The following is a 25,769-nucleotide window of genomic DNA, read 5'->3' on the forward strand; positions in this document are numbered from 1 at the left end:
ATTTGTTTTTATACTTAGTGTAAAGTGCCACTGCTAAAGGCATGGGAGGACTGCCTTCCCAAGGCAGCTTCTGCCAGAGTTTTTACATAACTGCAGCTCGCTCAGAGCCTCGCTGCTAGCACAGTTCTGTCAGTTAGCCATTACTGCCAGCAAAAATTCTAAACATAAACCAAGATCTGGTGGGGATGGACCTCAATCAGCCTAAAACAACATTTATCAAAATGACTATTACTGAAAAGAACAAAAATAAACTACGGTGATATAATTTTAGACCAGTACGTGAAGGGTTGTGTCAATGTAAACAGCTTTTTTTTTTTTTTTTTTTTTTTTTGTAATTAAACCCCTAACTACCATATCTCTACAACTGGTGTGATACACTGAAAAACAACGTTAAGTGCAGAGCAGCTGTTTCCACATTTGGGTCATGACCCCACATCTGATGCGAGTCCCTCTTTCACAACTGAATTTCTAATAGGAATTGAAGAATCATTTAAAAAAAAATCCAGAAAAAAAGGTGGAACTGCAATTTATCAGTGGTAGACACTGATGGGCTGCTACTGTCCATCAGCACCTCCAAGCAAGGGGTACACAAACCTTGAGAATCAGCACAGCAGTGCAAGGGTTGAAAGGCAACACCTGATGTGTTCCGTAACAATTTTCTCAAAATATCCACAACCATTATCTAATGGAGATGATAAAGGGAAAAAATCTAAGCAGCCACTGTGAGCCCAGTTTGAGCTCGCTCAAAGGACTTAATAGGATAGCCATCAAGGCTGCAACCCAGAGGAGAAAACAGCCTTGTCATCCTTGAGATGCTGAGAGGATTGAAGAGGGAAGAGGGGGCTGAGCTGGGTTCAGCAAACTTAACAGAGCTTACATTGTGCGGGGCACTATAAATCCTACAGGACCCCACAGCGTCCAAGTGGTTTCAATTCTCCCACATTTCACTTTCCCTAATGGGCCCATCTCTGTTTAGAAACTGGGTCCATGAAGGTATTTGTCAGTAAAAGACAAAATAGCACAGCCAGTTGCCAGATCTGTCTGTAAATAGGTCACTCCATAAGGAATGATGTTTCTATCCATGTCTCTGTGGATTCAGTTGCAGGCTCTTCAAGTTGCCTCTTCTGATCCTTGTTTAGAATGAGCAGCCAAAGCTTCAAGGCTTTTTGAAAAGGCTTTGATTTAGGCTGCTCTTCAGAAACAAAGGAAAGCATGCAAGGCTCTGGGTGCCAAACACCTTTTAAGTCTGTTGTATATAGCTCACAGAACCAGAGGAATAGCATGCATTTGTCAAAGGGCAGGCTGGCTCCGCAGGGGAGCCAGAAGCAGGAACCTAAGTTGTCTTATCTGAGACTTGTGCCTAGCACTCAGCCAGTCCACCTTCAGGGCAGACATCCCCTTGTCCTGCTCTATGAGAATACAGGTGACACCTTTATAACCTGGTGAGGAGCAATTTTAGAAAACAAATCCTGCAGCACAGCCACAAATCTTGTTACTCACATATTCTTTGATGTCCTTCGATTTCACGGCTTTGTAAGAATAATATGCTGGGTAAAGAGTGCCAAATATAAGCCTGGAAAACAAACAAACAAATCAATTTAATTTCCTGTCACAGAGAAGTATTAATATTTTTGACTTGTTATATCTATTTCTTGCACAAGCAAACATATTAGGATCTGATTTAAGCTTGAGTGCACCAAGTCCACTACAGGACTGATTTTATACCATTGCATTCAGAGAAATCATTGCCATCCGTGTAATTCAGGTATTCAGTTTGTCTTTCCTTTTAGAATGGTTTCCATAGCTGTACATTATGAGTTACACAACAAAAGATGACTATGCCTTAAAAAGGAAATGAAATACCTGATTTCAAAATAATCCAGTGTAACACCAGGGATATATGAGTATGGTTTTCAGAGGCGGGACAAAATGAAAATCATTTATCTCAAATCCCTTCCACCTTCATTCAAAACTCTGACAAGCTGATAGAAGGCAAGCAGCATCCAAGGGTTGAAATCTGAGGGTTTGAATGCTGCAGCCTTACCCTATATTAAATCTGCCAAAGGAAGAGTCCTGTGCTGCTCTGTGAAGTCCACTTGGGCTCATTGTACAAGAAAGAATTTCCCCAACCAGATACACCAATGGGATCTGCCCTAAAAATCCAGACCTCCTCTCTTTCAGATAGTTTCCTTCCAGCTCTAAGTCTGAAAAGAGTGCTGTCAGCGTCGAGGTTTCGTGTAAGAAAGAAATAAGGATTCTTAACTTAAAAATAACACCATGTAGAAAAAAAAAGAACAACACTGAGAAATTTCTGTACTAACTCCTGTCTGCATTGCTGCCTGGCTGCTTATTCACTTAGATTATTCTGGACATAGGCATAGGCTTGTCAAAACCACTTTGCCCTGCCCAGGTTTCAGTTTTATTTAATGCAGCAGGATGATGCTGCAAAGTCTGAATTTAATAGACTGCAGGGGAATGCTTATTGCCTTGCAGATACCTTTCTTTCCATTGGAGCTTTTGTTTTAAATTCATACATCCCGTTCTGCTGCTCTTGGGAGTGGAAATGATCAATGCCTCCATTCCTAATTGTGGAGCCACATGGACCTGCAGTGGTCTTTTCCACTCTGCCAGTAGCATTTGTTGTGCCGTGGGACTCATAATTACAGTCGAGTCCATTAAATGCATACGACATTAAAAATTAACACTCTGGGATATGGTGCAGCATTGTACTTCCCGTAGCTCAAGAAGGTATTTGTGAAGAAATTAAGTGAGCCAGCACACATCTTGATTTCCAGAGCAGTGACCGAAGACAATCTGCCCACTATTCAGCATGCTTACTGTAGCATAGCGTAGCAAAACCCAAAGCACAAAGCAGACTTCAGAAAAGCAGCTAGTAAATGAGAAGAGTCAGTATTTTACAGAGGCTTCAAAAGGCTCGGCTGGAAACAGCCAGCTCAGAGCCTATTTCACACCCACAGGGGCTGTGCTGGATGCAGGGATTAGCTAGGAGTGCTCAGAAAGATTCTGGGAAATCAAACACATTGTTCACCCTTGAAATATCTTAACAAACAGCAACACCAGTTAAGGCAAGGAAAAACACACAGACAATGGCTTGATCCTGTTCTCACTGAAGCTAGTAAGAAATATTCCCTTTGAGTTCAATGGCAGCAGGAGCTAAGCCAAAGAATTAGTGCTCACAAAAGAGCTTCACAATATTTCATAAAAACACATGAATCATATTTTCGGTTCCAGTTATAAAGAGTACCACATTTCTATCCTTCCTTCTCAGCTCAGGCAGGCTGCTCTCTCATGCTTTTATTTCCTGCAAATAATCACTGAATGATTGATATTCCTTTCCTCAGTTTGTGCTGGTAGCAGACAGTGACTGGATGGTGAAGATGCAAATGGTTTACATGACCACTCGGACCAGTAGCAGACAATAAGCACTGGAAACAGATCCTGCAAGGGAAGGAAACTGTGCAATGCTTTTGCATATGCAAAGGACTGTTAATGAGATGATGCGCTCTGCCTAAATTGGAGATTGAGAGTTTTACTGATTTGCTTTGTAGCATGCTGTGTGCATATATGGACATTTATAACTGTTGTGGTTTACCAGACTGAAAGCTATTTTAAGGAATGTTGGATCCCAGCCTGCCATTGCTGTAGCTTACTGTGTGGCTTGGAGGCTCTCTGTGCACACCATACAAACTGAAGATAAAAGGCATTTGGGTATTTCTGTAAACTGCACTCGGGGTTATGGAGACAAACACCTGCCCCGGGCTTCTTCCAGCATCTCTTGAGGTTACTGGCTTCACTGGGCTTTGGATCAGGCTGGAGTACAACTGATCTAACACAGGTCAATTCCACAGCTCCTCTCCCTACTGAAGACAGTACTTCTCTCTTCCCCATCATCCAAGTTTCCCATGCAACGTAGTTATTTTCTTTCATCCTCATACTCAAACCACTGCCAAATTGTTCCTTCTCTACAGTAACCACAAAAACAAGTTTGACTCTCGGTCACTCTGCCCAAACTGCCAAGTCATTCCTTGTCCAAGTCTTCCTTGTGTGCTTTGCTGATCTTCACACCTCACCCAAATGAACCAGTGCTAAAAACTCTTCCTCACCTCAAGCACACCGGTCACCCTTGCTGACCAAACTGAAGTAATATTCTTACCTTCCCCTTCCAGTGCCTGAAAAATGTTGCTCCTACCCACTGATGGTTTTTTAACATACCCCACCTCAGTCCTTCCTCTCCTGTAGTGACTGGAGATGAGTGCAGAGCAAACAGCTTCTTACTCTGCTCTTCTTTCAATGTCTTCTCCCACACCCCAGATACTCTTGTGCATACTCTTGTGCTCCTTCCTTCTCCATTGCATAGAATCATAGAATCCTTAGAGTTGGAAGGATCCTTTAAAGGCCATCTAGTCCAACGTCCCTGCAATGAACAGGGACATCCACAGCTAGATGAGGGTGCTCAGAGCCTGATTCAGCCTGGTCTTGAAAGTCTCTAGGAATGGGGCATCCACCACATCACTGGGCAGCCTGTACCAGTGCCTCTCTGGCACAGACCGAGTGCCTGCTGCTGCACGCCAGGTGGCAAGGCAAAATCTGTGGCCTACCTGCAGAGTTAGCACAGCAGCTTTTACCTCCTGGCAGACAGTGCTGTGAGCTGCTCCCTTGTCCAGCAATTGGTGTGTTCAGCCTAAAGAAGAGAAGGCTGAAGGGAGGCCTCTTGGCAGCTACAGCTCCTCACAGGGAGCTCTGCAACAGGGCCTGAGTGAACAGCATGGAGCTGTCAGGGGAGGAGCAGCTGGGGGTTATGGAAAGGGTCTGCACCAAGGGTGGTGAGCATGGAACAGGCTGCCAGGGCAGTGGGCCGGCAGTTTAAGAAGCATTTGGACAACACTCTCAGCCACAGGGTTTGGATTTTGGGTAGCCTTGTGTGGAGCCAGCAGTTGGACTCCGTGATCTTTGTGGGACCCTTCCAAGTTGGGAAGTATTATGATTCTGTGAGGTGATTTTTATAAATAATGTAAAAAAACTTGGTATGTGAGACCTCTCTGACCTCTAGTTTGGCTGAAATTGCTTTACAGATCCAAGTTAGAAGCAGATGAAAAATAGACTGCTTAAGCCTCATTTCCTTAGGAAACCAGGCTACAAATACAGAGTCAGCCTCTCTTCTCCACCCATTTCCATCTTTCATGCCTCTTTTGAATGAGCTGTGTACGGGAAGCCTTAGCTCTTTATCTTCTATGCAACAAGCAGAAGCAGACATCCTTCAACTTCACGTAGCAGTTGTTACATAGAAGGTACAGAGATCTGTCTCTGAAGCCTGGGATAAAACAGATGCAAATCTTCAGGGTATAAGAAAAGTCAAGGAAATTGTGATATTCATCAGTGAAAAAGGAAAAGTTCCCTTGCTACAATAAACAAATAACCACAACAGCCTAACAACTTGCAGTGCTCTATGCTGGAAGTCTCCATTGATTACAGTGGCCTTGAAGAAGGACAAAGCAGCAGCTGTAAAGAAATCACTGAAGAGTCAGCTAATTGTGCAACAGGAGGCAAAAATCTAAGTAAAAGGTTAGTCTGCCTGAGGAGCAAGATAAAGATTAATGCTGAAAGTCTTATAATCCTATTAGGTACATCAGCAGCAGTCCCAGTCTGGACTGCTACACGCACTTCTGGCCATTCTTTATCAAGAGATACAGTAGATGAAGGAGAAAGGAAAAGGGCAAAGAATATGTATGGAAGTACACTGAGGAAGATCCATAAGAGCAATGTGCCACCATTGTTTCTCTGACAGCAAAGACAGTGGTCAAAATAGCAAAGCACCAAAACAGCCGAAGAGCATGGAAAAGACAAAGCAAGTGCCCTCCTGCTCCTGATGCAGCTTAAGTGGACGCTCAACTAAATCAAGAGAACTAAGTCAAAAAAGAAGGAGGGAGAAACTCAATTACCATGAGTTAATCTGTGGAACTGACTGTTTGTATTTATTTATTCAATTAATTACAGTACTTAGGATGGGTTTGTTTTCATTGTTTAAGTTCACCACTAAATGACACAGGAAGGGATGAAGTTTCCCATGCTGTAGGGTTTCCTGTTGGTTCCTCTTTAGCAACCTCTGTCATATAGCAGGGAAGCAGCTGCACCATCTCCAAACCTGCTTTTGTCTCCCCTTACCAGCAGAGCCACAGTCAGCCCTTGCTGTTATGTTCTTTGTATTCCTTCTCTGGATCTGCTAGTATTGTGGCCTGGCCTTCACAGAGCACAGGTTAACCAGCATAGGACAATTATCTTAAATCTTATCCCTCACTGCTCAGGGATCAGAGCTTGGATTGCTTAATTCAACATCTTGAGCTCTGAAGATGCTGTTTTCCTCATGAGGGACCTGATCCTATGGCCATCTGCATGTAACGTTAACTGTCACACTCAGTTACACACCACAGCAGCTCTCATGAAATAAATGGAAACATTCAGAGAATTCCATGAGAACTGACCAGGACTCAGAGGTAACCTCCAGAAATGCCTGCAAATTCATATTTTCTGAATGGCAACCTGCTCTTACAAGTGCACCAGCAATACACCATCCATATCCTAAGCCATCCAAGTTGTGTTCATCCTGTTACCATGCCATCCGTGGTCGGGCTGCCCAAACATTTAGAACATCGGAGCACTGCCACACAAATAGAACAGCCCTTCTTTTCCCCAAAATAACTAACGTTTCCACATCATCAGCACACAGCAGCCAAGACAACAAATTTCTGTTCAAACACAGGGATGGACACATGTAGGAACTGCTGAAATATCTCCTACTTCCTCAACATGTTTGCTGGCTGGGAATCAACTCTTTGAAAAGGTTGATATGTGTAGGACAAGGGGAAATGGTTTTAAGTTGAGGGAGGGGAGATTTAGACATCAGGGGGAAATTCTTTACCCAGAGAGTTGTGAGGTAATGGAACAGCTGCCCAGAGAGGTTGTGGATGCCCCGTCCTTGGAGGTGTTCAAGGCCAGGTTGGATGGGGCCCTGGGCAGCCTGGTTTAGCATTTAACGTGGAGGTTGGTGGCCCTGCATGTGGCAGGGGTTTGGAGATTCATGATCCTTGAGGTCCCTTCCAACCCTGGCCATTCTGTGATTCTGTGATTCTGTGGCTAGTGCATGTTTCTTACACGCTGTTGCCACATCAATGTTCCTTGCTGAAACTGTTGAGAAGAGTGCCAGTAGGTTAGGGTCCTTTATTATCAGTCCTAATTAATGTTCACAGTGACACAGATTAAAAGTAAACAGCACTGTCTTTGTACCAAAGGTGCTCAGTACAAATCCAACAGTTGTGAATGTGAAAATAAGCTATGCACAAGGGCAGGGATGAGGTTAATGTGGGTGACTTGCCAGGCCAACTCTGACTCCAAAATGGGACATGGGCAGAGGAAGCACCAGCTGCACATGGGAGGTTCCAGGCTGGTATTCCCTGAGAGATGGCACCAGCAAGCTCATTGCAGTCATTTTGCAGCTGTCCTTCAGAGACTCCAGGAGTGCCACAAATGGTCCTCCTCCCTGTCCCAGGTGTCCTGAGGCACCAAGGGAACAGAAAGCAGGAGAATTTAGTGTCCCAGCCTGCAATACTCAGCTTCCCATCCAGATCCATGGCTGACATCTCTGCCAGGCTACTACAGAAGCCATTTACTCTCTCCAGCATGGCTGGTGAAACATAATCACTCTGTTTGGTGAAACTGCAGGGTAAAGGGACGCCAACTGTCCTTACAGCAGAAATAGTAGGAGCAAGGGCTGTCCTCAGTGCTTCTAAATTAAGCAGCCATGATCCTTCCCAGACAGAGCATACTCCTCTCCATATTTTTACCCCCTCAGCCAGGGCACTCCTCAGATGGGAGCTGGGAGAGGGCCAGGCACACACAGGCTATGAACTGGGAGTGAGTGGCAAGCAGAGGAAGAAGCCTTGGCATTACACTTGCTCCCTGTGAGACCCCACATCAAGACATGTCAAAAGAAGGCAAATGTGGTTCCCTTTTCCCTGCTCCTCTACTTCCTGTTACATGCAGAAGACAGAAATGCAAAAATAACAACACTGCAGATGGACAGACCTTGTAAAATGCTAGGATCATTAAGATAATGCACTTAACAACTGCTCTTCCTAAAACCACAAGCAGTGAAGTGTCTCACAGTGCTGATACGGATATATCTACAACCTCAGATGTCATATTTAAAACCCAACCAAGATTAAGAAGGTGCTTTCCTCTTCCCAGTTGTTGTTCCAGGCTGCCTCCAAGCTCAGGTGGAACTGCATTCATTTACATACACATTGACACTTCCAGGCTTTCTTTACAGTCCTTCAGGATAGAGAAGGTCTGCAGGACTGCCATAAAAATATCTCATGGCTCCGCAGCTATTTTAGGAAGCAAAATTTATTGCAGGTAAATGTGTAACCGAGCTGCTCTGTTCTACTTTGTGCCTCCTTCAGTGCAGCTGCCTGGGCTCAGTGCAGATGGGCCACCAAAGCAATGCTGGAAAGAAGGATCTGTCCAGAGAGCATGCCAGGGTTGTACGGGGCCCTGACCCACGGGTGGGAAGCTGTGAGTTGATAAGAACGTTGTGCCTGGTGTAAAGCATCAGTCTGTGAGCAGCTGCCTGCAAGAGATAGTGTTCTGTGGGCCTCGATGGCATTCACCTCATCACTACTTCTCCTTTTCCAGTGCTTCAGCTCAGTAGGACCAGAGGAGAAAGCACTAAGCTCTGTCCCAGCCCTTGCACAGCCCACTAATGAAATAATTCATTAGAATGCAATACTGAGGGAAGTAAAATCTGTACCTTTTAGAGAAGGAAACATTCTCTGCTATGTGACCAGGTCTGGTCTTCACAGCTCCACCAAGGCAGTGCTCAGCATCTGTGTGCTGCTGATGTTTTCCCTACCCAGTACCTGTGTTTCCTGCACTGAGACCCCTGCCTTTTTCCAAGCCAAACAAATGGCAATTTGAAACCTAAATGGGAAGGGCTGTTTTTTCTGACTCTGTAGAAGGGGATGTTTATGTGGAAAAAAGCTTTTTTAGAAGCACTGACATTATATTCCAGAGATGACAGATGGTTTAAAATCTGTATTGTGAATTCGCTTACAGATTTATGGTAGGCTCATTGGACAGAAAGGAAAAGAACAAGAAACATAACAAACTCATTTTTAGGCTAAAAGGACTATATAATGTGGACACACAGCAACAAAGAATCTCTGCATTATTTTCGTTTAAAACCACAACTGTGCTGCAAGTATTACTTTGGAGTTATTTTAACTGATGCTATGTGAATCAACTTTTAGCAAACTCAGTTACATGCAGGAATCCCAATTTAGAACATAACTGTACACTGTATCCTAAAACTCTGTTCAGGCCATGGAAGGTTTTCACCATCCAACCTTAAGTGCTGCCATGGACCGAGGAGATGGAGAGAAATGCAAAAGCTCCTGTTTGTCTGTTCCTCCCTGAAAGGCAACTTTGGACTCCTGATCTTGGACTCATGGGACAGAAAAAAGGAATGACAAATTACATCCAACTATAGTTCATCAAATCAGCTGCAACACTATTTCCTTATAGTAATGTTGCTTAGACTTCCATAGACAGAAGTACATGATCAAGTGAAAGGAATATTTTAGCTGACCAACATGGTTAAAAAAGAAAACAAAAAATCAGAGGAAAAGGCCTCTTTGGCCCCAATACTCAGCTAAAACTCTGAAAAAATACTGATTTCTCTTGGAAACAATCAATTCTGGGATACCAATGGTTCAATCCACTGATACAAATCCTCAATGAATCACAGAATCATTAAGATTAGAAAAGACCACTAGTCCAACCACTGATCCACCTCCACTATGCTCACTACCACGTCCCTCAGTGCCACATCTCCACAGTTCTGGAATACCTCCAGGAATGGTGGCCACCTCCATGAGCAGCCCGTGCCAATACAATCAATGCTTAGAGTGCCAGGACTAACAGACCTCCACAAGTTCTGGAAAGAGCACGGAAAACCTTGGTTGGATCCCTACAGTAGCCCAGAAGAGCAGTTCAGCATGGAACATGTATCAGGTATGGTCATGGTAAGCTTGGTGTAAAACAGCCTGAAGAGAAAATCATTCTGCTGTCTGCACATTTCTATGAGCATGATAGTAAATGAACAACAAACTCCTTCCATCAGTACAACCTTAATTTTTATCTCTCTCATGATTCTACAACATTAACCCAAAAAACTAGACCACCAAACATTTAGAGGCACTGGCCATACTGAAAACATGTGGACCCACATTGGACCTACCCACAATATTCCAGACCTGGCTATCCAACCTCTAGTTAAGTTTAAAGAATAAAATAAAACATCTTATTTCAACATTTCAAACAAGGATTTCAAATGGCTTTATCAGTGACTTGAGAAGTAAAGCAGGTTGCACTTTCATTGATTATTTCATTGATTATTGATGTTTTATCTCTCTTTTAAATGGTAGGGACAGTGACACCCACTTGAAAATATACAGGATATGGACAATGCCCAGTTTTAAACTCTAGTTTTAAAGCAGCAGAGTAGGAAAAGAAGGCAAGATGATTCTACAGGTAACATCACAATCTTCAGACCACCTCGATCCCTTGGTTAGCAGAGGCATCAGAATGTCACATGCTATATTTAACAGCTGCAACATTGCAGGGAGTTCACGGGCCGTGCAAAACACACTTCTCTTTATGGCCCACAGACACAGACTGCTATTTCTACTGGCCACTAGAGCAACATTTCAAGGAAAGGCTGGGCACCTGCCCTTTTACCAGCATAATTTAAAACACAAGTAAAGAAAATGAGACACTGTCACACAGCTTTAAAAAGGCAGACTCCTAGTCTTTACTTATATGCATTCTGCAAGAATTTCTAGCGTGGATTTAATAGACTTCCTTCCTCTAGGGTCATTTCTCATTTCATTCATCCTTTTTAATCTTCCCATTTTATATGGATAATAACAGTATCTTAATGAAATGCATGGTGCACTGAGATAAACAAGGAGGGAGGGCTCCCCAGCTGCAGCTACACTGATACAGAGCAGCCTCCAGTCCAGCCTAGGCACAAAGGGAAGGAAATCTGAAGCAAACGAGCCTCTGTACTGAAGCCATGGGTCACTAGCAAACAATCAGGCAGAGCTGCTGACTACAACTCTGAATTCAGCTTCAACTACCAGCAAAATTATCTGCCTCTAATTAAAATAAATTGGAAGAAAAATGACCTTATAGTGGATAATCCTAAATCACAGCATTAGGATAGATGATAAAAAGCTGGGCTCTGCACACACAAAGGAGCACAGAGGCACTCCAACCCAGCCCCAGGACTGACACCCATCCACAGAGTCAATAGGAGAGGTTCTCCTGAGCATCCTACAGACCAGAACATTTTCTGCCTATAGGAGTATGATACTTATTATGGGATACATGGGCAGACAGCAGACTAAAGTTCACATCTGATAGGAAGGCATGCCAACATGAAGCTGCTCTGGCACTTTGTTCAGCCTTGTTTCACATCTTTCTTCTTCACATATCCGTTCACAATGGTCAAGATGTAACATACATACTGAATTCCTCCTGAATATAGGGAGCAGCCAACACTTGCCACCAAGGACCTTCATCATTAGCACTTACAGGAGAGTGGAAGAACGTCCTCCAGGGCCGACTCCAGAGGAACCAGTCTCCCCCAGCACCTTAGAAGCAGCAGAGATTTCCTGCCAGGTGTATGTATTCAGTCTGTTTTCCTTAGTATCAACAAACAGCAGCTTAGATAGTAAAGACATCAACACCAAATCATTGTAAAAGCTTGTCTTCCCCACACTTTCCCATCTGAGAAGAGCAAAACCCTTAAGTAGATGTCACTTAGTGTGTTATTTGTGTCCTTATATTAGGGAGACCCTAACTGGACACGTATTCAAGCCAGACACTGCCTCTCAGCTGCCAAACAGAGGGGAAAGATCACTGAATCTGCATTCTAAACGTCTCACTAAACCAACCACATATCCAGATCAGAACCACGCAATACCCTTCCCTTCATCAGAGGTGCAGAACAGCTCTCTTGCTCAATGACAAAGAGATTTGCCCTTGCTGTTTGGAGAACTGCCTTGCTCAGCTACACCACGTCCTTCACTTGGCAAGCAGCGCTCTCCCCAAGGAGCTAGCCAGGAGCCCTGCTGTGCCATTACCAGATGTGTCACTACAGCAGGACTCTCAAAATGCTCCTTTCTTAGCTACCTGTAAAACAAAATTTGACTCCCATTGGAAGTATGTAAAGAATAGTACCACCTTGTCTCAATTTGGGATTTAACACAGACCTGTCACCAATAGCCAAAGACAATTAAAAAGGTTGTGAGGGAGTTACAGTGAATATTCATGAACACTTCTTTCTTCCCCTTGCTTAGCCACATTTTGTGAGCCAGAAGAACTGCTGGATGTCCCCTTATCTCTACAGTCCCTTGTGTTATTTACTGTGCAGCATCACAATAAAAGGTAATGGTTTTATGGTAATGCTGTTGCATGATCCACTCTTGCATAAAGCCAGTAGCACAGAGGTCAGCTTATTTACTTCTATGCCTACCTCCATAGCTGACTGCATGTATTTGCAGATAAAATGATACTTTCTCCTTGTGGTTCCCAGCTCCAGCAAAAGAAATTATCCATGCACACACCTAATAGCCATGCAATGCTCATTTTTAAAAGGGTCAGAGGCTGCAATGTCCAACAAAGCCTTGCTTGAGTAGAAACTCGATTTAATGGGTTTCTGTAAATTACAATCTCTGACACAATGTCTAAATTCTACCTTTAAAAGTTGGAGAGCTGTATTTTCTAGGTTAAGCAGTGGAATAGGCTTCCCAGGGAGGTGGCTGAGTCACCATCCCTGGATGTGCATAAAAACCATTTGGATGTGGTGCTCAGGGACATGATTTAGCAGAGGGTTGTTAGGGTCGTGTGGTTGGGTTGTGGTTGGACTCGATGATTTTTAAGGTCTTTTCCAACCTGAGCAATTCTATGATTCTATGATTCTAATGTAGAAGAGTTTAATGAAACCAAGACTAAGACATACTCAGCATTTTCAAAGGGCTCACCTATGTCTGTAAGACGACAAATACAATTCAAGAAGCTTTCACTTCTCTGCCTTATTAATTAAAAGAAACTTTACAGCACCACAGCTGGGTGTATAGCAGGATGCTACACACAGAAATATCAATGCATTTAAGTCTTCCTGTCCTCGAGCAGTTCTCAGAAAGCCTTGGGAAGTTCTTGTTGCTCATTTTCCAGACTGGTTTCCCAGAGGTTCAGCTGAGTATTCCCCCAGTTGGACATTGATCAAGCACTGCTGACATGCAGAGCTTACATCTGTCACTGAGCAGGATACAGTCACTCATTTGAGCTCGGGACATACAGCATACTGCATGGGTGAATGTCTCTTGCCTTATTACATCTCTTAGGAAGAGATATTACTGCATAGCCTTTAAAATAAACGTAGATCCCTCAGCAACGCTTCCACGTTGCCCAGAATCACAGCAAAGGTTGAAAGTTCCCGACTTACAATTCCCTTTGCAGGTGCATGTGACAGATATAACTCACACAGTCTGCACAGGAATCTAAAATATCTTTGTTCTTTGCTCAACAAAGAGAACAAAAGTATAAGAAATGCTAGAATTCAGACGTGCTGATTCAGCACTCAGGGATGTTTCACAAGATGCAAGGCTTCTCTTCTGAACTCTAGAATCTCTAATCACTTCTCATTAATTTTCCTACATCATTCATTCCACTGCTTAATTCCTCTGATACAAAGAAAGACATCAGCTTCTCACAGATCATTTTATTCCACTGAACATCTCCAGGTTTGGTACTTCTTGGTGAACATCTGATTTCTTCCTTTAATTCCTGGTATTCTCCTATCTTATCAACACTTCTCCGTAACGTTTAACAGCTCAGACACTTTCCTGTTACAAAAAGGACTCCAGATTTCACTGTCTGTAGCGTTCAATAAATCAGCTTTGGGTGTCTCACAATAAGACAGAGGAAGGAGTCTCTTTCAGCTTCCACCCATATCCCTGACACTAGGACTATTTAACTGCATTATGATTTATAAGTTTAACAACAATTAATTATACAGAGTTCAGGAAAGACTTCAGAGCGAGGACCATTATCTACTGAAGCATCTCACAGTACAGCGCTTCATACAGAGAACTTCAAGGGGAATTCATAGATTTTGGACAGAGAGAAAAAACCTTTAGAGCAGCTGAGACAACAAGCAGCTTTCAGAGACGATGAATATCTACAGGTTCCATCGATCTTGCTGGAAATTAAATGCTTTTCTCCACTGGAAATCAGCAGCTTGGTAACAGCCCAAGTAGAGTCAAACCTGGAAACAGAAGCTGCAGTTTCCAGGCTAAGTTTCTATGCTAGCTTTTATCACCTCCACCATCATACTTGGATGACCTCACTCTGTGAGCACTGCTCAGTACTTCAGAACCGCCAATACTTAACATTTGTTCATTTAATCTCATCAGGTGAATTCTTGGAATTGATTACAGGAACATCTCTGTTCCAAATAAATTCTCAGACTCAATGGTTTCTCAGAAAAGAGCAGGCAAACAGTCTTGCAGTATTGGAGCACAGATCAGAGTGCACAGATATATATATATATATATATATATACATATTATACAAGTCATGACTTCAAGCTCAATCTCATGATTTGGTGAAGGGTTTTGGCTAAAGCTTTTTTACACGCTGCAGACAGCAGGACTGCTGCCCAGCTATGCAATCTTTGTTCTAGCAGAAGATGTCACGTTGCCATTTGCATTCAATTTTGATCTCTCCCAGACTTCTCGTATCTCTCTGAATTCTGGGTTTTGGCTAAGAGCACTAGACATAAGAGCTATGAGCCACGGCACTGTTCTGTGCTGCATTTCCCAAATGCAAATGCACTCAGATGAGGGCCTGTGACACAAACATATCCTTACATGGGGAGGAAAACCTCTTAGTTGAGAGTTCGAATAAAAACAAAAAACAAAAACAGTGTATTGCACAACTCAGAGTGGTAAAGGTTTTGAATTTTCCCTTTCTTTTGGCTCAGTGACTTCACCTTCTTTCCCTTCTCACCTTCTCTCACACAACTTGCAGCTGGCAGCTACTCAAAATATAACATGAAATATAAACTGAGGCTTAGGAACCAGATAGAGACTTCACAGAAATAACTTTAAAGGGAAGCAAGGGGAAAAGAAGCCAGTGCCTCTACGTCCATTACAGAGATTTCTAAGCAGGCAGCTACGTGAGAAGGCAGCCTGTACTTTTGGTGGGAACACCCACACCGCCTGCTATCCTATGTATGTTTTTCCACCACTTCTTATTCACTGTCATATGCTGGTTTAAACGCCACAGTCCAATGTTTGTTCTCCTGCCCAGACAAGAAGATTCACACAGGATGACAGCACTGCAAGTGCAGCTCTCCAGAAACAAAGCATTGCTGTTTGAAGTGCAGTGGTTAATTGTTTCAGCCACACCACGTAGCTGAATGTGCCCTGAGAACTGCCTCTTTACAGACTGCAGCCATTTATGGACTGACTGCCTGGATCGAGGTTTCCTGGTTTCAAGAACATATCTGAAGCATAATAGCTTTTTGAATAGGGATCTGATTTGTTACAGCCAAGTATCTGCAAACCTCAGCAGAATAATAATTAAGAAAGAATACAGAGCCATTCCTGTGGCGGTAGAGCACCTCCGAGGGCAAAAACCTCAGGGCATGCTATAGCAAAGAGGGGAAAATATCCAATCTATAAGTAAATACTAGAGAGGGGGAAAAAAGAGATGTATGAAGTACATTTACATGGGATTAACCATGAATTGCTACAAACCACAGGAAAAAAGACAAGTGGTTTGGATTGCAGTACCATGCAAAATCTGGCATAGTATTTACACACTTAGAATGCACGCCCTGCCTCATGGACAGCAGCAAAGATCTTTCAGTCTGTCTGCATGGAGTCTCTTAGCCAGCCCTGTTCATTCTGAACTGATCCAGCAATAATCTGCATAAGTATGCATGGGATCTGTACCATCAGTCACATGGCACCTCCTCTTGGCCCTTGGCAAGGACTGGCAGCAGACTCTTGCGATTCCCAGTTCTGCAAAACAGCGCTGAAATGGATTTAAGACAGCCAGGATCTTAAATCACACAAGCAAAGCTCTAACCACGTGAGGCAGCCTCGGAAACGCCTCTGAAGGTCTTCATGTAACACTGTAGGTATGAAGTATGAGAGAGAACAGTTTCTCCCTGTTAGGAACAATCTACTTTGTATATGTTGGGCAGCCTGCAACAAGGCATTGAGACATCCAGGCTGGATGTGGCTCTGGGCAGCCTGGAATGGTGGTTGGAGACACTGCACATAGCAGGGGGGTTAAAACTAGATGATCATTGCACTCCTTTCAAACCCAGACCTTTCTATGATTCTACAAAGATTCCTCCAAGCAATTTGAAGAGAAGGTGGTCACACTCCTCATCCTCAGCTTTCCGTGGGTACTAATGCTTATTACAGAGCTCAGTTGTGAACTTTCACAGAGCACTGAGGTCACAAATACCCTGATGACAGCTTTGGGTCAGCCCATCTGTTGGTCTTCAGTCACTGAAGCACAGGAAAAGCCATATGACAATTTAGTGGTAAAATTGCCAACACTAAGATGAAAGAAAGGACAGGATCAATTCAATTTGAGACTCATGAGGAATAAAAGCCTCTTACTGTCTTGAACTGGCCAATTTCCATCACATAAAGTGCAACTTCTTAGGATCCAGCTGGCACCCTCTCCAAGGCTCTCTCCATTCTAGGCTACAGACACAACCCTGGGCTTCGCATTGGGTAGATTTACTTCACTCACTGACTTCAACAGAGCTGCACCTGTTTTTGCACGCTGAAGCCCTTCTGTTGCCTTAGGAATAAGAAAGCGATTGAGGTTTGCATCGAATCATCATTCTCCAGCTATTTATTCCCTCTGTCTGCAGAACATCCACCCTTGACCCTTCAGGTTTACAAGCAAAGACTGGGAATTTTTGTGGCAGTTCTTGTTAAAATTTGGCAATGCATCACTTACGCATCGACAGTTAGGCTAGATGATCTTGTAGGTCCTTTCCAACCTTGTGATTCTATGATTCCATAGTCTAATTCCACTGACAAAACAGACAAGATGCGATTATTTCAGAGATGAACTGATTTTGTCCCCTCATTTACCGTGTTATTTTTATTAGAAGATTACATCAATAACTTTTCTATTAAATTCTATCCAAATCTCCCGCATGAATCTGCAACTTTTAGGTTTTCCAGTACTAAACTTATTACAAATTACCATCTAATAGTCAGCCATAAGACAATATGTCATATAAAATGCTACCCAAATACTGATGCAAGAAGCCTTACTTAATGCTGTGAGATGGGAGAATGCTAGCATAGACACAATTTTAGCCAGTGAGGCACAGCAATTCTAGTAGACCTGTTCAAGATTACACCATGATAGTCACTGTTACAGATATAGAACAGTTTCAGCTGTATACATCTACAGGTATGGAGAGGGAGAGTGATGACATACTAGGAGAGGATCATTAGATTATAGTTTCGCCCTAAGCCAGAGTCAGCAGGGATTGTTTGACTGATTGCAGTATGACAGCTGTAAAAAGAGGTTAGCATAATATTACAAAAGTGAGAAAACATCAACAACATTTATGCAGGAAATTATTTACTCTTCTTTCACTGTCTGTGTTTTTAAGGTATCTGATTTAAATAACAGCTTCCTCTGTGTTTGATCCTACAAGAAAGACTGTTTCCGTATATAGGACAGTAGAGCGTGTTACCATGGAAATTATTATGATCTACTTAAATTCAACAAATGCAGCCTTGTGGAATATATTCTCCTGAGTACCTCACTTTAATTATTAATGTACTTTTTAAATAGCAACATCTTTCTGTTTTGACTGAAATCTTTATAAGCAGAATGAAAACAATAAACCTGGAAAGTAGAATCCTCTGTCCAGCTGCAAAACAGATGCAATTATGCCAGGGAAGATGCAAACTGCCCCCAGCCTGCCCTGCCAACGTGCTTCAGCTCAGACCTAAATGGATCACTTGAAGTGACACATTTCAGTGTCTGTATCTGCTATGCCCCTGGCCTCTCTTATTTTATTTTTTTTTCTTTTTGCAGCAAAAATACAATTAAAATAGTGGGTTCTGTTTGTTGGTGTGTGCTTTTTGCAAAAGCGTGTTCAGCAGTACCTAACCACTGACCATCAATTCATCTCCACACAGCCACCTCCTGTTTGTAGCTTGTTCCCTAGCCACGCATGCCCTGCAGACCCATTCAATCTTTTCCCACAGAGTGTATCACCCAACTCAACGCCTTTCAGCCTCAGTGCAGCTCCAGCATCCATCTTCCTCCTGCAAGTGTCACCGTGAATTCTGCAGATAGATTTGAGGAGCCAGATGGTGTTATTCATGATGACTTAACACTGAGGATCAGACAAGCCGATTCTTGTGGGTCACATAATAGGGGATGGCTCACAAGTCTAAGTTTAGATACGCACAGACACAATCCAGCTCTTGAGTTTCCCACACTGCCCTCCTGGTTTCTCTCCTCTGCCATTGCTTGAGCTCTGCTACATGATGGGCCAGACTACACAAAACATCCCAGAGCACCTCTGAACTCTTGATTATTTGACTTGGAAAAGTTCTGCTCAAAATCCATATTTACATCGCTCACAAATTCTCCCTTCAGAACATGAGGCAAGAAGTTTTTGGCTGTCTCTAAAGATACTTATTTAGAGCCTGGAAACAAGGAATACAGTTAACGAGCTCAACTGAGCTCAGTGAAAGGAAGCAACAATATGAACTCAACAGAACAGAAGCATTTCTGGGGCAGGAGCTGCAACTGTTCATTGATGCTGATAGCACTGAATTGCTCAGTAGATCTGAAGGCAGGCTACACATGTTGCCTTGGCATCCCTGGGACCAGTCCAAAAAGCACAAAACTCCAGACATGAGGAGCATTCTTCTTAGCTCTTCACAAATAGGTTTCTCAGTGCTGGTTTTGTTGTCCCACAAAATCCACTGCTTCACAGAGTGAAAATTTACCATTGGAGAGAAGGAGGAAAGCCCAAATACAGCCTGATTCATTGGTTGATTCATTCCTTCTTTGGAATTGGCTGTTAAGCAGTAATTAGCACATTAACAGGAAGAGCTGCAGCAAGTAAGTAGGCAGCATTTGGAGAAACATTGGAGAAGCATGACATGAGGCCAGTGCTGTCAGCTGTCCTTCTGTCACTCTTAGTCTTTAACTTGACATCAAACCCTCTGCCTCCATATAAATGTGTCTCTTCTGAAAAGTAATGCTTACTCTTCTCTTTTTACTGTACCATCTTTCCTTCAGTACCATCACTGCCTCTCTCTGACTATAATCACCTATATAAAATTTGAATCCTTGTCTCCCCTTGATAAATTCCATCGAATGTGTTTACAAGAAACAAGCAGCTAAGGAGAAATGCCTGCTCTGTGATGCCTGTCAGTATGAGAGAGTCGCTTTGTGTGCAAAGCTTGAGAAAGCACCACTAATTTCTCTGGTTCTGGCATACTGCTCCAGGTCCAGAGTGCCTCCCTGGGTCCTTCCTGCAGAATAAGCAGAGTACTGTTATCTCAGTCCTTTTCTTAGGTGGCACACAAACCACAGACAGAAAAGACGCACCTTTTGTTTTGTTGTTTCTTCTAATTCACTTTCTTTCACCACCTGTTTTGCCTGTATTTCACTGATTTAAATTAAGAGCTCCTTAGAACAAAAATCTACTCTTATTCTATGTATGTGAAATGCAAACATAGACCATGAACACTATACCAGTAACAGTGTCAGAAAGAGGTGCACAGGACCTTAAATGACTCATCAGGAAGGCAGAGTTGCATTTATTCATATTTATCTTTAAGTTATTTATCTTTATAATGCTACAGAACTTAGGAGAACCAGGCAGGGACAAAATCTCATCGCATAGGGTGCTGTACAGTGAAAAACACTAAATAAAAGTTCTCATCCCAAAGAGTTTACAATCTAAATAGCACATGAGTGACAAGAAAAGGATGCGAATTAAGTGACATTTTGCCAGGTATTTTGCTTGTGAAGGCTTTGTTCACTCAGACCCTTCCCTCCACTGAGCCATTCCATCCCAACAAGAACCATCTGAAACCTGCTGAGTAGCCCTCACTTTTTGTTACAATCAAGTGCAGCCAAGCAAAAAGAAGCCTAGACTCAGACCCGTTATCCAGTGAGGACATGGAAGAACTTGTGACATATAATGGGTCAACAGTAACCCAAACTGACCAATTCTTCTGCATTGCTCTCGATTCTTCACCTACCTTTACGATCAGCCTGAAAGTTCCCAACATACTGCCTCTGCCTGCTGAAAGCATGGAAGCAGAAAGGCAAATGCACTCTTACTACCCAGAAGCAGGAGGTGTGATCACACACACTTCTTTGTCTTCTCTGTACTGAGTGTTTCCTCTTGACCTAACAGCTCTTTATTCGATGCATTATCTTTAATGGAAGCTTCTGTGAGATGGCTGTCTCCCTCCATTAACTGCAGTAACAGCATAGAGGAGCTTTTCTTCAACCTTATCAAATCACTGGACCAGCTGATCCTTTGCAAGAAACATACAGCTCATTTTATACCCCACTATTGCTTAAGGATAGATGATGCATGAGTAGCATGGATTGGTAAAATGTCCAAATACAAATATTTTACAAAACTGTAAGCCAGTGGTTATGATTGCAAAACTTATAATTAAGCAATACAGTAAAAAAATAACAATTAAATCAATTTAAAATTTAATTAAAGCGGCATAACTGATAATTGTCTGCAGGTGGGTTTCTGTGGTAGAGTTGCTGACTTTTCATGGACTGACAGCCACACGTAGACCACAGGCTGAGTAACTGGGATCTGAATCTCCTTTCTAAGACTAAGCAACATCTTGTAAGTACTGCAATGCCCAACCTTACAGGCAGTTTGGCTGTCTGCAACACTGATAGCAGCATTGAGGATCTGGAAGGCAATGCACCATTATTCAGAACATTTAAGCTCTTGGCTGTTTAACTGTTTTGGATAGCACCTAAGTTTGTACTTTTGTTCCATCCTCCTACATCCATCCCAAATTCTTAAAACAAAGCCCAAACCCAACGGCCAACTCTCACTAACACACTGCTCAAAAACCAATCTGATGACACAAGATTAAATTCATGTATGGAAGTACATTAATAGAGTGACATTGAGTGGATCCCCTAAAAGGAAAGTACTCCATTAAGGCAGCTGCAAAGGTCAAGCCCCTTAGTTATTTCCACAACATCCAGTCTGGTAAACACCCTCCCTTACCAAACCAGGGCTGGTAACATCTGCGTTGTACGGTTGTACATTCAGGAAAGCCTTCCTCACTGGGGCTAAGAGCATTTCCACCACATCTGTGCTCGTGCAGGGAATATGTGGGTCACAGTTGACAAAGCAGCAGGCAGCGTTATCCCCTGCAGTGTGATCTTCACGCTCACATTTCACATGAAGGGCAAAGCAAATGTCACACCTGCGCTGGATGCTCCTCTGTCAGTTACTGTCACCAACAGGTTCTGTCTCCTCAGCAAAGCCACAGTGGCACATCAGGCTGGAAGCCACCAGGACCAGGGAATCTTTGTGTGAGAGATCAGCAGTGCAAGATGTGTTTCCAAGAGATTACACCACCTTATGGTACAGGTAACCATTCTTGGTAAATTCCGCTTGCATTGCAGGTGGTTCACCCTTCCCACTTCCCAGTACATGAAAGAGAGGACCACAGAAGCTCATCCCACAGCCTCAGGAGGGTGCCAGGAACACTCTAGGCCTACTGCTGGAGATTGTTTTGTTCAGACCTACCTACTTGCAGCCAGCAGCCAGATGAAAGGATGCTTCTCATAGATTCCCAAATCCCTGTCACTTCCCCATAGAGCTGGGAATTCCCAGGGAACGCATCTGAGGCTGCCACAAACAATTTCGTAAACATTTGCAATGAGCTTTTAATGGCAGGAACTCAAATCCATGAGCCACACTGTCATCTCTGCTATCGATGACCTGTCTGATCTAACCTCATTTCTACTGACATCTCCTTCCTTGGCGATGTGTTCCACACTGAAAGGCTTTCAAGAGGCAATGGGACATGCCAAGCTTCCAGAAACTTGCCCTTTTGTTCTTTATTATCCCCCATCTTTATTGGAAAAGCATTTCCATGTTAATACAGTGGGCTTAATTTATATGTTCCACTTTTAATTTTAAAATATTTTTAGACAACAGCCTAAAGTATAGGAAGTCTCTAATCACCTACAATTGCTGTAGCCAGATTGGACTCTGATAATGAAAACAGATCCCAAGTCCTTCTGCTAGAGTGTTCCCTACCACCTGAAGTGAAAAGAACCTCCTTTGCAATTATCAGCAGTAAGCTGGAGATGGGAGGACATGCCGCTGCTCCCTTCTAGTCAGCCTCAAGGAAGACAAATTCAGCACAGTTCACTTCACAGCTGAGGAAACTGAAATACAGACGTGCCAGGATGTCCTTTGAGATGTACTCAGAGATGATGAATAAATAAGGGTTGGTAATTAACTCATGATGAGGTCCCATTCCAGTTACTGTCAGAAACAAAGCAACAAAGACTCCAAGATGCAACAGTCACAACTACGGTGATTCCAGACATCCCTTGGTGAAAAAGTCAGCTGCCTGACTGCATGTGGAAGGGGCAGATTGCTCACTGGTCTCCTTCAGCATCGTTTTGGAAATAGAAGTCGCCAGGACAGAAGCAGTAATGATCAAATCACAGGCATGACTGTGCTCTGCTGAGGGAATGCATGTCCCAGCCCCAAATGTAAAAATGCACTGAATCACATACCCACTAATTAAAGACGACCGAGCACAGATAAGCAACGGGGGTAATAAAGGTGACAAAGCATTCAAGAGCCAAAGCAAGGGTTTGCTCTTGGTTTTAGAGCCCTTACTATTAGCTGAGTCATATCGGTAAATCCCACATAGACCTAAAAGCAGAAAGCAAGATTCACAAAATGATTAAATCACACCATGACACTTTCCCTCATAATCCTTATCAGCTAACAAGATTCGAAGGGGAGGGGGAGAGGAAGGAGGAAAGCTGAATAGGCATGAAAAAGAAAAAAGCCTAAACCAGGTGGCCATTCTACTTAGAGCACAGCTATCTGTACTGATGGATGAGCTGACAATTCATAATCAAATGAGGAAATCGGATTACACAGTTTAGATCTTTGTAATGATCCTAATCTGTATATTGAGGAGTCAGCAGCCACACACCAGTTAACCTGAGCAGGTTCAGGTTGTGCTGTGCTAAGCCACAGGTACAGTTTGGCCTTCTGGCCCACGATGTGCTGCACTAATCCCTTGGCTGCAGGATAAACTTTGCTGGCTAACTGTAACACAGCAGCCTGGAGGAAGCTCATAGCAGTCAGCAGCAGTTACACCACCTGCCTGTCCTTGTCGTCATACAAAATACAGCAACAAGTTCTCCTGTGTATATCCCTGTCATTTGTCAGTAGAAATGATAAACAGAATGGCCTTTTATTTTTTTAAGCAATCTCTATAACTGCTCTGAAGACCAAAACATCAGGTCACCTCCCCCATGCAGATCTGCGTGGTGCTCTGCACCCAGCCAGAAGGGCTGGTCCACATCACACATCGCCCAGCATCTGCAGGGACATAAGATTACCAACGTTCTCCACTCTTTCTTTACAATTCTAGCCCCAGTAAACTGCATCTTAAGCAATACTCTATGGCATTGTGATGTTGCTGGGATCATAACAAACCCACACCTTTCTGGTGCAGAGCATTCTTAAAGGACAGATTATATATTAAGTGGTGGTGCAAAGATAGTGGTGACCAAGGCTAACTTGTACAAGATTTCCTTATGTTACTGTTTTTTAATTATTACTATGACTAATATTTAAATAGCACGTTCAAATTATCATTTGCCATTGACATTCTAGCATAAGGAATAATTGGTACCACCCACTACACATGATTCCATTCTGTGACACCCTGCTCACACAAAGCGAAGGGAACGGGAAGGTCTGTATGCTCAGCTAATTACCTGAATGTGTGGCCCTTATCCTACCCCAGTCCACGTGCCTAAGATGAAATCACCTGTATATGTGTGTGCCAATGCAAGCAAAATTACCACCTCTCGTTTGACATTCCTTGTTCTTGAAGATTATTTGGATTACACAATGATTATTTTAAAAGCAAAAGTCGGTCCAGAAGAAAGGAAAGAAAAGCAGCCTCAGACAATACATGCTACAGCTTGCACTGCTTTAAGAGATACTTGTAGTTATACCATTCAAATTAAATCTCTTCAATGCTAACATGCTTTCTTTGAATGAAGTGCAAACCCACCAATGCTAGCAACAACTGCAGCTGAATCCAGCTCATAAACCTCTGGGGGCTACATTCAACTCTAGAACCCTCCAAATCCTTCATATCCAACAGCCCCCCAACACCTTTATGATATATAGAGATAGCGAAGATCAAGTCGAGTTTTTCTTTTTATGTCTCATCTCAAAATGCAAGAAATGAGATCCTGAAAATGCCTTAATGGAACCACGCTGATGGTGCAACCTCATGGCACGTTTCTCACAGACAAAGAAAGTGACAGGCCTTTCCAGATCTTCCTCCACACCTTCAGAGCATGGGAGATGTTCTCCTGAGCTCCAAGCTCTACGTACAGAGAAAACCCCGAAAAATCTGTGTGGTTCAGCACCGCAGCCTCCAGCAGCCACACTGCTCAGATGGCACCGTGTGCCACAGCGGCCATCCCGCTGCCCCACCTTCGGCATCACCTCACCTCCTCACGCATTTTCCGAGCGTCATCCAAAACGCCTTTTCCTCACGAATCTCTCTCCAGGAGGGGCAGCCGGGGTGAAATATCTCGGCAGGTGGGGGAAGACATCTCCCTGTCGCCCCGACAGCGTTTGCAGGGAATTTGTGCCCGCACCAGGGCGCGGACGAGCCGGAGGACAGGGACACGGAGCCGCACGCTTCCCCTCCCAGGCTGGGGGTCCTCGGGGCCGCCCGATCTCGCTTACAAAGCTCCGTTCCCCCGGTGAAGCAGCGACCGGCGGGGCCGCGCTCTCCCGCAGCCGCTCACCCCGTCACCTTGCCGTGACAGCTCCGCAGCGTTCCGCAACCCACCCGTAGTATCCCCGCGCTGCGAATCGCCGGCGGCTACTCACACCACTAGCCTGGAGATGATCCATGACACCATGGCTCCGCTGGCTCTCCCGGCACGGAGGGCTCGCCCCCGTCTCCTCGCCCGCCGCCGGCCGCCGCCCGAGTGAGCGGGGCGGGCGGCTCGGCCATCCGGCCCCGCAGCCTCAGCGCAGCCTCACTGGCGGCACCGCCGGCAGCCAACGCGCAGCCGGCCTCGGCCGCGGAGATTGGGCAGAGCCCGGGGCCCCGCCGCCGCCCCCCGCGGGACTCGGGGCTGCGGGAGGAGGAGCCCGAGCCCCCGCCGCGTTGGTCCCGCCGGGCTGCCCCCGCCTCGCTGCCGGAGACGGGGAGCCCCGGTGCGAGGGCGGCGAGAGGCAGCCAGGGCGGGGTGCCCGGGCGGCTTTCGGACGTCCCCGAGGAGAACACCCCCGATCCAGCCTCTCTGGCTCCTGTGCCAGCACAGAG

General features: G+C 44.1%; 1 protein-coding gene across 8 annotated transcripts in view; it reads right to left on the minus strand.

Moving 5' to 3' along the window:
• REEP1 (receptor accessory protein 1) overlaps positions 1 to 25,432 on the minus strand; it is a 60,041-nt gene extending 34,609 nt beyond the window's left edge. For all 8 annotated transcript variants that reach the window (XM_042870516.1, XM_042870515.1, XM_042870514.1 and 5 more), the window contains exons 1-2: positions 25,328 to 25,432; positions 1,501 to 1,573 (exon numbers count right to left, since the gene is read on the minus strand). In XM_042870516.1, coding sequence (XP_042726450.1) covers positions 1,501 to 1,573; positions 25,328 to 25,359 — 105 coding nt within the window. In that variant the 5' untranslated portion in view covers positions 25,360 to 25,432. The remainder of the gene's footprint in view (positions 1 to 1,500; positions 1,574 to 25,327) is intronic.
• Between the last annotated feature and the right edge of the window lie 337 nt (positions 25,433 to 25,769).

Source organism: Lagopus leucura, unplaced genomic scaffold, assembly GCF_019238085.1.
Source record: "Lagopus leucura isolate 7727_CA_CO unplaced genomic scaffold, USGS_WTPT01 Super-Scaffold_100004, whole genome shotgun sequence".
NCBI classification, from domain to species: Eukaryota; Metazoa; Chordata; class Aves; order Galliformes; family Phasianidae; genus Lagopus; species Lagopus leucura.